Source organism: Girardinichthys multiradiatus, chromosome 19 (assembly GCF_021462225.1).
Source record: "Girardinichthys multiradiatus isolate DD_20200921_A chromosome 19, DD_fGirMul_XY1, whole genome shotgun sequence".
NCBI classification, from domain to species: Eukaryota; Metazoa; Chordata; class Actinopteri; order Cyprinodontiformes; family Goodeidae; genus Girardinichthys; species Girardinichthys multiradiatus.
In genome coordinates this window covers 18,989,310-19,002,436 of record NC_061811.1, presented here as the reverse complement: position 1 = coordinate 19,002,436, position 13,127 = coordinate 18,989,310, and the positions used below count along the sequence as shown (strand labels likewise).

Genomic DNA, 13,127 nt, shown 5'->3' with positions numbered 1-13,127 from the left:
GTTTTAGTAACAGGCTGTATAAAAAGATGGGAACAGACATTCACTTTTAAAATAAAGTTAACACTTATTTGTTCACTAATGTTCTCTAACAAACCTTCATGCCATCATAGAATAGCTAGATTTATACTGAGAATTACTTCCACGCAGGTGAACTTAGAGGAATCAGAGACACCCCACACTTTTTAGGCTTTTATTTTATTTTGAAAAAATTGTATTCTTTTCCTTCTACATCATAATCTTCCAGTACATGCAATACACAAAATCCAAATATAACACACTGAAGGTTGTGACTGTAATATGATAAAGTGTGAAAATATTCAAGGAGTATGAATCATTTTGCAAGGCATAATGGGCACATACACAATATGGAAATTATTAACATATACTAAAAAAAAAAGTGAAATACCCTGAAGTTGTGTCAGTTTGATTTCCAAACTCACCCACCAAAAAGAAAATCAAGCAATCTTTCTTGGCAATAGGAAGATTGCAATTTGTGACTTTTTTTAGATTCTTTTTTGGTAAAATAAGAGGTGAGTGCTTATGGTTTTAAGCTCAGTGCAACACGGGAACCAAATATGACGCTGAAGGTGAACACTGAACCATAAATAATACAAACCCAACACCTACAGCCTAATCCTAAAACCTGAACAACATGTGCTAAACACGTGAGGTACACGAGTCTCTGCACAAACAACCGCTGGCTACCCTAACACAAAAACCTTAAAAATAAGACAACAGATCTCTCGCTTTATCCTGACACTAACACAAAAACACACATTCATCAGAAATATGTCGGACCAATTAAAACATATTCACCACTTTGGGATTTGCCCATCATATTTTTCCCCAAAGTATCAATTATCTTGCAACACAGCAGAGAGTCAGAGACGGTTGCAGAGCAGCATCTCATGTTGTCTTTCTTTCTTATTAAACGCTATAAGTTACGTGCATTTGACCTTGAGGTTCAGCAGCAAGCTAACATCTGGAGCAGTACTGTCAGGAAGAGCTGTGGGGGTTTCACAGCCACATACATCTAATTCGAGGAAGGGGACATAGTTTTCTCTCCCTCTTTCTTTCTTTGTCTTTCTATATTTGTCTTGTTCTTCAGATTGGTCTCCTTTTATGCTGTGCTTTGCATGCATATGGGTTTAATCCCAGTGTGTCCTTTGCAAGACAAACACATCGGGTGTGGCTCTCCTCCTTCTGGACTGGATTTAACAGGGAGAGCAAAAGCACAACATGTTTGCAAGTATGGAGGTGAAATTCATGCTAAATGTTCCTTGTATGGATATTATTTTCTTCATTCCCTTATTTTTCAGCTAAAATGTTGTGAATTAAGCTTCTAAAATATGAGATCACATTATTGCAGCAGAGTTTGAAGGTTAGCGGACAGTAGATTTTCTATGTCAAGGTCAAATCCTGAGAAGCCAAACAACAAAAAAAAAAAACAAGCTCATTGTGTCCATGTAATCACTCTGTCTAAAAGCACATTCAGAAAAACCGAAGGTTGAGGTTTTTGGCAGCACTGTTGAGCACTTTTCATGGTCGCAAACACAAAATTACTGCAACAATGTTATACGTTTTGAGATGCTGGAAAATAATTTGGGCTATTTTCTTCCCTTAACTGTCGAGGCTCTTATTAAAGCTGATTTACTCAGAGGCTATTTCAGACAGCTACAGGCACCTAAAGTTGTTATGGATAAGGAACTATTTTCCATGCAGCATCAATGACACCAATGCGCTAAAAAAAATAATAAAGATGGGTGGCTCTGAGCTCTGGAGCCTCTAGAGCTTACGCAAAAAGAAAGATGTTGCTCAAGATATTCATCACAGTGGACTGCACACTACCAAACATGCTGATCAAATAACAGGCCATCTTTCCTCTGCACTGCTGCAACAACAACAGATATAGGAGTTTATTCCATCCAACAGAGTAGACTTAATTGGCCTTTTTTTCAGTAATCATACAAAACTATCAATTTGGTTGAAAAAAAAAGTATTTCACCTATCAACAATGTTAGCTATGATACCTATTAAAAACAGATAAAAGAAATAATGCTCATAAAACTATATTTTTAAATATATATGTTTAGTAGATACTTTTCAAAAACATTTAGATGTAAAAATAAATGTTTTATATTTATATTTAAAATAAACAGTAACTATTTGCAAGAGGCCAAATTGTCAAATTTAAGTTGAATATTTTCTTACAGTCTATTCAAGTTTAAATGTATTGCAATGTTTTCTTTAGGGTATCCATCCATCTATTGTCTATACCCAGTTATCCATGCAGGGTCGCGGGTGCATATCTCCAGCAGTCATTGGGTGAGAAGCCCTTTATTAGACTGGACAGGTCGCCAGTCTAACACAGGGCAACACAGGGCAACACAGAGACACCCACAGGACAAACAACTACGCACACACACTGACTCCTAACAGCAATTCAGAGTGGCCAATTAACCCAACATGCATATTTTTGGACAGGGGATGAAGCCTGAGTATCCGGAGAGAACCTATTTACGCAGAAGGAACCCCAGTATTAACAACTGAGCCACCATGCAGCTCCTTATTTTGGTATTTAAAGTACAAACTAAATCAAGAAAACAACTGAAAAATTGCTTATGAACCAACATATGGAATACACATGTATATGTAAAGTATTACACTTGACATTCACAATTTCACTACAGTTCTTCCATAAATGTTTTAAGTTATAAGTTGCTCTATGATGTCAATAAAGACTTGTTAAAAAAACATGTCTTTAAATTTATCACGTGAAACATTAAAAAATAAAAAGACTATACAAACATTGCTTCTTAGAAGCTGCATACAGTCACCAGGACTTAGATTAAAACTGACACCTGTCACCTGTAGTACTTGGATCCTCCACTAGAGGGGCCAAAACAAGTCTAGGATTTGAGACAGCAGGTTTTAGAGGAAAGCACAATCTATGCAAAACAAGTAGAGGTCTCAGGAACTATTAGAAGCTCAGAAAAAAAAATAAATAAATAAATAATAATATATATATATATATATATATATATATATATATATATATATACACATTGCATTTAGACAACATAGTCACATATGTTTGAGATGGTATGGAATATACACATTATCAAAGCAACCATACATTTGCATGCCACACATTTCAAATTGTACATTCTGGCATTAAGGATAGCAGGGGATTAAGAGTTTTAGGAGTTATTTTATCCTATTTTACCTGAAAGCCCATAGTAAGGGGTCCAAAAACCACAACTTTGGTTTCTAAAATCAGGCCAGTCCAGTAGCTTTACCTTCTATATAGTGGTGCTGTTGGAATGTGTGCAAGATATTGTTTTAGACTCCGTTGTGAAACATGCATGGGCATCGCTGGAAAAGACACGGTTTTAAAAGCACCATATACTGCTCTAAAATCTGGACCTTTTCTGCATTAATGCTGGCATCACAGATGTTATGAGCTTAGCAGAGGGCACTGACACAACCCAATACCATCACAGTGAATGGCTTTTCCGAATTGATCTGGAGCACCTCTGCATTCATTTATACTAATATTTAGATTGACCACAGTCCACACTTCCACTGTGGTTTCCACAGCCTGGATGACTCTATAGGCAGATAATTCAACGGATAATAGACATGAGGTGTGTTTGCTGATTTTGGGTTTCATTCACCATGTTAAAGCAATTGCTTGCATGTATGACAAAAGATTTTTTATTTGGAAATATATTTAGAAAACTCTCTTCCTTCAGTGCTATTTACAAGAAAATGCTGCTTTTATTTCTAATGGGAAATCCAAATTTACCTTAATTTAAGTTTAAGTTAAATCTAAACTAGTAACTAGTTAAAAAAAAATACAGGATAAATTGAGTTTGCTGGAAATATGAATCATGCAGTAAAATGCATAGAAAAAAAACTTTTGTTCTCTGTGCACTACAGCAGTATTTGGACATTGAAACTAAAAATAAAGTTTATTTAACACAATAAAGTAGCTACAGTCTGCAGTACACTATTTTACATGACAAGTCATACACAGAGACCAAAACCTGAGATGTTTTTGCCAATAAAATAAAAACATAACAGAAGTGCGACAGAGGTAAGCAGGATTTCAAGTGAAAGGTCATTTGCTTAAATACGATAAGACATGTTCCTATGTCCAAAAACACATTCATACCATAACCATCTGCTTTCCTCTTTAGAAAAAGCTTTTTGCACTATACCATTCCCTCCCAGCGCTCCGATTGGCTCAACTAGCTCCACAGGAATCAGTTCGGTCAACTGGCAAAGCTCCCAATCGAAACTAAGCGCACGAGGAATAAGAGGGCAAAACCACCATGGAGAACACGTTAAAAAACACACACAAAGAAAGGCATGATTTTTCATTTCGGGGTGTAAATTTTGCCAACATTTTCATTCAGTGTGCGCTGCACAACAGAGCAGAGGCTCAAATGTTTGCCCACCCAAACAATGAGGGGATTTTTGAGGAAGGAGAAAGGGTTATTGTTAGCGGGTGTGGAGGGACGGCACATGTGAGCTAAACAGGCAGACACGCTACAGTGGATGCAAACACACATGGAGCAGGTGGACAAACATGCACGCAAAAATAAAATAAAAATAACCCCCCCCCAAAATACCAACTCTTTGTCTTTGTACACACAAACATGCACAGATTGGTGCAGGCTGCCAGTATTATGAGAACAAGAGAGGGTGAGTATGTGTTCGTGTTGTAGAGAGATGGAGGAGGCGGGTGGCGCACTAAAGCCATCCATCTAGGGAAGCCAATAGTGCACAGCATAGGGTACAGGCTTCACAGCATCCAATTCACAGACCAACAAAACAGAAACACACTCATATAGACTGCATGTGCACAGTGTGATGCCCTTGTGAGGGTTACATCTCTCCAGGCACTGAGATGGTGGCGCCCACAACCATCAATCTTTATCCCAACAGCACTGTCTGAACTGGCCTCTCACACGTAAACATGCTTACTCAAAGTAAAATATTTTAAATTAAGCCTTTATCTGAAATAGACCTTTGAAGGGGGTGATGAAGAAACAAATTCAACAAAACACAAGCAAAATGCAAAAAATCAACATCTCTGTATTTTTCTCTCTACTTTCCCTCCCTCCTTCCCTCCCAATTTTTATCTCTACCTCGCAGACACCTGCTACAGTACACTAACTGATTGGCACGTCTAAAAATGATAGCAATCATGAGGCAGACGATGAACGGCGGCGTAAAAAGTGGAATGACCATCGATTTTCATTCTCATAGGCAGTGAATTACGGTGAGCAGCTCTGACTGTAAGACAAAAGAATCGAGCCATGACTAAAATCCAAGATGTGGGCCAGTCAATAGTCAGATCCAGAGAAAAATAATAACACACACGCACAAAAGCAGCTGAGAAGAAGACGAGACTTGTTTCAGAGTATTATAAAGTATGTTTCTGGTTAACTTACCGAAGAACTAAAGGGATGTCAATCTGTCTCCTAAACTGTTCTAAACTTAAAGGCCAAATGTCATATTTCAGAGCCAGAGAACTTAAAAACCTAAAAGGTTTCAAACATAAATAAGTCACAGTTGGCCTTTCCTTTGGTTTTCAAAGCAGACACGTTTTTTTAAAACGTGTTTTTAACGTCCTGCCCTCAGAACCAGACATGCACTTTCATGTATATATAGATGATGACATTGCATATGTTGCTGTATAACAAGAAATATGCTAAGATGATTGCCTAATGCATTGTTTTCTTGATAAAAAAAAACCTTTTAATAATAATATTTCAAATGTATGTGTGGAACCTTATTAGTGACACAGAAAAAGGATGGAGTGAGCACTTTTGCCACAAGGATCACCTGTGCCGCAAACATGGGTGTACTGCTTGAAAGTAAACAACAAAAGAGGACAGATCTTGTAGAAAACACCTTCCCCCAGGATTGAGAAGCAAGGATCTTTGATTTAAGAAAATCAAACAAAGTTAATGCCATGGTTCAAAAAGATAGCTCAAGGAGGCAGTAAACAGCCAGACCATCATTGTGACAGCATGTGTTGATTGTGATCATAAAGCTTATAGGAGTGAGAAAACATCTACTTTTACTGTGGTAAACACTTATAATCTGTCTTGTGTTTCTGTTCTGGTCTCTCCAAACATCCCTCCAGCATATTTAAACATGATAATTAACTGCATCAATGGCTTGTTTTTTCTTTGTGTCTGAGCCAAATAAAGGACAGATTAGTATTTTACCTTCCCTTCCAGCCACCAGGTAGCATTAGCTTAAATTGATATTTTAGGGAAAACAACATGTTAAAATAGCAAAACAAACTGTTGACCAATAGTTTGAGTGGCCTTGCATACGGGACCCTTGAAACATCACATTAATAGCTATGTTACTGTAGAGCATTTAAACCGTCAGGAGTAAAACACGGACTGATTATGGGGAGAAACATGAGGCTCGCTGACATATTTATGTGTGTTAGTAGGCATGTTTTTTGTGATGATACATGTCAGAACTGGAGCAGAAATGGCAACATCCATTTCAACTCTGGCAGAATTTTTATATGTATATATATTTTGTTTCAAAGTCACAAGCAGATTGGGCTCACCACACTTTTAAATCCCACTGTAGGGTGCTGGTTTGCTCGGTCCTCAAGCTGCTACTGCAGCAAACATTTCTCCACACTTCCTCCTCCTCACTGAATAAATTGCCATATAAATGTTCACTTTATAAACTAACTTTGAGCTGCAGACTTGGTCTATCACTACGTTTGTCTTGGGCGGCCATTTAATTATGCATCAATGATTAAGTTCAGTGTTCAAAATATAAATTCTTCAATCTTCTGCAACTTTTGGTTGCCTTTCACTCAGTTTTTTCTCTTTTCCATATTTCTGACAGAAAACAAACTGGAAATGAAAGGTTGTAATAAATTAGGAATTATGCTCTTTAATTGTTCTCTAAAACATTTTCTCAGTATAATGTAAATATGTATGTATGTCTGTCAAGTTGACCTAAACGCAACTAAACCTATACAGACATTCTGATCAAAAAAAGTATTTTGTGGCAAAAGGGTATTACTGTGGAGTGGAGGAGGGCTGGACGAAAGACAAATAAAGATGAGCACCATTTTGAGATGAAATGCAGACACTTGTCAGTTTTGTTAAAGGCCACTACTCTAAAGAAAATTACTATCCAGTTAATGGCCAAGCATCTTGTCTATGGTGCATGTACATGGAAATACCGTGAGTAATTTGCAAGCAGTTCGAAACCAGTGGCTAATCAGTACTAGCCTTTTGCATTTGTAGCCTCTACTGAGTCTAGCTTAATTTAACTTTATTCTATATTAAACCCAATTAATCAATAGAAGAAGAAAGATTGTCTTTTTAGGATGAAAAATCCACACTTTCTGTTTCCTACTGCTGTCATTATATGACCTGAATCAACAATCATCTTCTGTTTGTGACTAATATTCTTTTGTGTTTGGTGCAGTTTATGAGCTCTGTTCCATCAAACAGACAGGAACGAGCTGCTTCTTGCACCTTATTTATGGTTAGAGCTCAGTGATGACTTTGCAAAGAAACACATCGTTTTGTGCTTTGAAGTTTACTGAACTGGGCCAGCTCAACACAAAACTGACACTCAGAATTAGATGAGATTGTACCTAAAAACGGATCATTAACCATGTACAGGTCCTTCTCAAAATATTAGCATATTGTGATAAAGTTCATTATTTTCCATAATGTAATGATGAAAATTTAACATTCATATATTTTAGATTCATTGCACAATAACTGAAATATTTCAGGTCTTTTATTGTCTTAATCCAGATGATTTTGGCATACAGCTCATGAAAACCCAAAATTCCTTTCTCACAAAATTAGCATATCATTAAAAGGGTCTCTAAACGAGCTATGAACCTAATCATCTGAATCAACGAGTTAACTCTAAACACCTGCAAAAGATTCCTGAGGCCTTTAAAACTCCCAGCCTGGTTCATCACTCAAAACCCCAATCATGGGTAAGACTGCCGACCTGACTGCTGTCCAGAAGGCCACTATTGACACCCTCAAGCAAGAGGGTAAGACACAGAAAGAAATTTCTGTACGAATAGGCTGTTCCCAGAGTACTGTATCAAGGCACCTCAGTGGGAAGTCTGTGGGAAGGAAAAAGTGTGGCAGAAAACGCTGCACAACGAGAAGAGGTGACCGGACCCTGAGGAAGATTGTGGAGAATGGCCGATTCCAGACCTTGGGGACCTGCGGAAGCAGTGGACTGAGTCTGGAGTAGAAACATCCAGAGCCACCGTGCACAGGCGTGTGCAGGAAATGGGCTACAGGTGCCGCATTCCCCAGGTCAAGCCACTTTTGAACCAGAAACAGCGGCAGAAGCGCCTGACCTGGGCTACAGAGAAGCAGCACTGGACTGTTGCTCAGTGGTCCAAAGTACTTTTTTCGGATGAAAGCAAATTCTGCATGTCATTCGGAAATCAAGGTGCCAGAGTCTGGAGGAAGACTAGGGAGAAGGAAATGCCAAAATGCCAGAAGTCCAGTGTCAAGTACCCACAGTCAGTGATGGTCTGGGGTGCCGTGTCAGCTGCTGGTGTTGGTCCACTGGGTTTTATCAAGGGCAGGGTCAATGCAGCTAGCTATCAGGAGATTTTGGAGCACTTCATGCTTCCATCTGCTGAAAAGCTTTATGGAGATGAAGATTTCATTTTTCAGCACGACCTGGCACCTGCTCACAGTGCCAAAACCACTGGTAAATGGTTTACTGACCATGGTATCACTGTGCTCAATTGGCCTGCCAACTCTCTTGACCTGAACCCCATAGAGAATCTGTGGGATATTGTGAAGAGAACGTTGAGAGACTCAAGACCCAACACTCTGGATGAGCTAAAGGCCGCTATCGAAGCATCCTGGGCCTCCATAAGACATCAGCAGTGCCACAGGCTGATTGCCTCCATGCCACGCCGCATTGAAGCAGTCATTTCTGCCAAAGGATTCCCGACCAAGTATTGAGTGCATAACTGTACATGATTATTTGAAGGTTGACGTTTTTTGTATTAAAAACACTTTTCTTTTATTGGTCGGATGAAATATGCTAATTTTGTGAGATAGGAATTTTGGGTTTTCATGAGCTGTATGCCAAAATCATCCGTATTAAGACAATAAAAGACCTGAAATATTTCAGTTAGTGTGCAATGAATCTAAAATATATGAATATTACATTTTCATCATTACATTATGGAAAATAATGAACTTTATTACAATATGCTAATATTTTGAGAAGGACCTGTATGTCCAAACTCCAAATGTATTTAATAATGTTAAATGTAAGTAAGCTTATTTTACTGTGTGATGCATCAGCCACAGAGGCTGATCATTGGAACATTTGTTCAAGAGGGTGTTGTGGTGCCACATCCACATGCAGTCTTTATGTCTTTATTTTATTAAATAGGGACCATTTGATGTTTATGTGGATATCTAAGGTGAATACTTAATCTCAACCCATGAAAGGCTGTGTTTTTGTGCTGGTGAAGTAGAGCACCACATCTGCCTCCTTGACAGTTTAATGTGCAATAACACTTACCTTTTGTGCAGGAGATCTTGAGTTCGAACCTTGATAAAAACAAGGTTCAAACAAGGATTTTTTTGCCCGTTTTTGCCATCTCGGTTTTATGTCTAATGGATACGTTTATCTATATTCTTTACGGCTTGTTTTAGTTTTTAGAAAATCTCCGAATTGTGTTTAAATAAATGGTGGGCGAGATCAATGAAACAGATAACAGCAGAACACCTGGATGTGCTTGCATGTCATCGCTGCAGGGGGCTCTGCATTGTCGTGCAAAACATTCTACTATATCGTGTTTGATTTAAAGTGAGCAAGACAGATGCAGCACTGTTTTAACACCTAAAAAGCAGATTCAGAGTACATTCATTTGAACTTTTTTCTCCATGGCGGTGAACTATATGACTGATGAGATCACTTCCAAATAAGCGGAATCTGTTTCCGAATCAGACTGTGGTGCACCCAGTAAGAAGGAGCAAAAGAAGAAACAGAACAAATTTAGCAATTATTTCTAAAATGTATAATTGCTTGTTAGTTGAAAAATAGAAGCATAATGAGAACCATCCAAAGCATTTTCCATTTATCTGAGTGTAGAGAGTTATCAGATTTTTGGTGGTCAAGCTTTTTCAGTTTTATTTGGTAATTTTTGTTTCCACATTTCAACATGTCTGTCATCTCTCATCCACAAGGGGTGCTGCAACGCCCTCTGCACCACTATTTCCACGCCCCATGTCAACAACTATCTGGCTTCCTGGGGTTTCTGTGATTACAAAAATAATTTTACAAGCACTGTTGGGTGTAAATAGTCTGTGCAATATCTAGAAAAAAAGATCCAAACCATGTAAAACAGAATGAGTTTCTAACTACACTATTCAAGGAATGAATGATCTATAGAAAGTGGAGAAAGTTGTTCTACGACCAAAATCTTTTTATAACGTTTTATTAAAGATTAACATCTTGCAGAAAATCTTTGCAATCATTTGGAATTTAATTCAAATTTACAGTAAATGTCATCTAAATGCACTTTAACTTTGCATTAACCCTTTTGATGCACAGACCAAATATTACTATCCTAAACTCTCACGAGAAAGGACAAAATTGTTATTCATAAAGGCAATATTAGGATATTTGAAATAAAAGATAAACAATAATAAGAACATGTTTGGCTAAAGAAAGGTTTAATTTCCCACAGATAAAGTCTGCACCACAACCAATCAGAAATCAATTTGTTGTTTTAGATAACTCCACATATTACGACCCTGAAAGGAAATTGAAGATTGTCTCTTTCAATATTACTCTGATCATTTTGGATCATTATACCCCATTATTTTTAGTTACATTGATCAAAACAAATCATGTTCTAGTTAAGCTTTAGAAGCACTGACTGAAGATCAAGAAACCTGTTTAAATGAAAACAATTACCTATATTTGCCAGATTGGTCAATGTGCAAACATATAAAAAAAAAAACATCAAATTAGTAACAGGAGTCCATATAATTTACCCTTAGATCACAAGAAGAATTGGATTTAAAGGACTTTCTCTGGTTTAACGTGAGACCTACCAGGCAGCGTTTCTGTGGGCACAGTCATCTAGATGACAAAGAAGCTCCAGAGTTTGAGGGTTGTGGGCAGAGTCATCAGGTGACTCGTGGCTTCCTGAGTCCCAGTCGGAGGGCATCCGCCATACTGCAGCACAGGACACCACCCTGCTGTCACTGGCTGCACAAAGACAACACAAAAACACCGATCTGAAGCTGACATAAGAGCCGATGCGATGAAAACACACCTGAATGTAAGGGTCAGAAAGGGAGACAGACAGCTGCTAATGTGTGGTAATGTGAATATGCTTTCCTGCTAATCACACATCTAAAATTAGTCATTTTGGCACATCTATGCCAGAGCTGGAGCTGCTAATTAGAAGCAGAGGAGTAGAACTGGTGAAGTAATTGGACTAAAAGTTTCAAGCTGGAGTGTAAAAACCAATCACAAGCAGAGACAGAGAGCGAACCAGCCTAATTTCTTTTTGGTGTAGATATTGACAGTGTGTAGGCGGCTTCTGGGCTAAGAAACACTGGCATTAAGCTTATTTGTCAAATTAAAAAGGAACACGTGGCTTATACTCTTGAGTGGTTTTAGACAACCTTGTTTTTGGAGTAATGGGCCAAGCAATCACTGCAGAGAAAAGCCCGCTCACACGTTTTTGGTTGCCGTTGAAAGGCTGTATGGTAGTGACGCTCATGCGTATGCTCTCACGTGATTAAATGTATTTTGTGTGAGTGGGTGGTGTGTGCAGCAGCGCGTGCTTGGCTGTCCAAAGCTGCTGTCACCCCGCTTCAGCTCACCATGTGAGCTGAAGCGAGCAGAACTTGGTTGACACACAGTGAAAGACGACTCTCCTTCCCAGAGGTACTCACCGTGTCCTGCCATCTTTTACCCCATGTCCCCCTTTGACATGACTGTCTTCTTCAGTAGGATGTATGCACAAACACTAAGTGTTTAGACTTGGAAAGGCAGTAATTGACTTGTTTATTTTCTGAATCTAAACATATTAGCTTGGCATACTTCTTTGAACAAACTGGGATGCTGTGAATGAATATACTAATAACTTGAAAAATAGTTTATAACCTTTTTCCAAACCTAAATTTACAGAGTTGTCTTAAAGCCAGTTCTGAGGTATAAAACAACAAGAATATATATGGACGGATGGATTTTAAGGACACAACATGACTCCTTGTTCTAAAAAATAGGAAAACAAGGCAGGAAACATTGTGAAAGCGGCTTTAAGATGAAACGCCTGGTTAATGAGATGGAACAACTCCTGGTAGACTCAGATGATCAACAGAAAGTAATTCAGCCATTTGCCCTTGAATAGGCCCTGCTTACTGTAAAGCCGCTGCTATCTCGACTTCTAACAGTTAAAACCACACTTTGCTACAACAGTCTTGCAATACAGATTACTAAGGTCATACAATATAGGATTAACACAATCAGAAGAGTATACATAAAGCTAAAAATAACAGATGGAAACTGTAAGACTCACTTTTGTTGTAGCAGGTGGTAATCACAGCTTTATCAGCAGGACTGGCAGCAATGTGCCATATCTCTCCAGCTTGGTGCAGGAGGACATTCTTATTAATGATGTTATTCTCATCATCAAAGTCAATGATGTGGATCTGAAAGAGAGGCAGAGACCGAGGCGAGAGATGGGCTCAGAGTGGCCAGAAAACATTGACTTCACGTCCCACTAACTGTAGCCCAAAGCTCCACTCACGCCTATGACTCCTTCAAAAAAAAAAAAAAGATTTATTCAATGTAAGTCACTTTTTTCCCCTTTTCTCCTAATACATTTTAGAAGTAATGCTGTATTCATGAGAGTCCACATGCTCCTGATGTTACAAAATCAGGATGCCACAATAAGAAATTTGCTTAAAGCTCATTAGTTGTTGGTTTTATTCCACAATATGTCATTTAAAGGGACTAAAGATGAGATGCGTCACTGAAGACAGCTTTTCTGTATGAGGTCTTTAACTGTGCACTGTTATTAAGATATGTGTTGTAATCAA

General features: G+C 38.3%; 1 protein-coding gene across 1 annotated transcript in view; it reads right to left on the bottom strand.

Moving 5' to 3' along the window:
• Positions 1-13,127, bottom strand: part of eipr1 (EARP complex and GARP complex interacting protein 1) — an 83,007-nt gene that overhangs the window by 56,010 nt on the left and 13,870 nt on the right. The window contains exons 3-4 of the mRNA XM_047344694.1: positions 12,605-12,737; positions 11,127-11,283 (exon numbers count right to left, since the gene is read on the bottom strand). Of these exons, the coding sequence (XP_047200650.1) occupies positions 11,127-11,283; positions 12,605-12,737 (290 nt within the window). The remainder of the gene's footprint in view (positions 1-11,126; positions 11,284-12,604; positions 12,738-13,127) is intronic.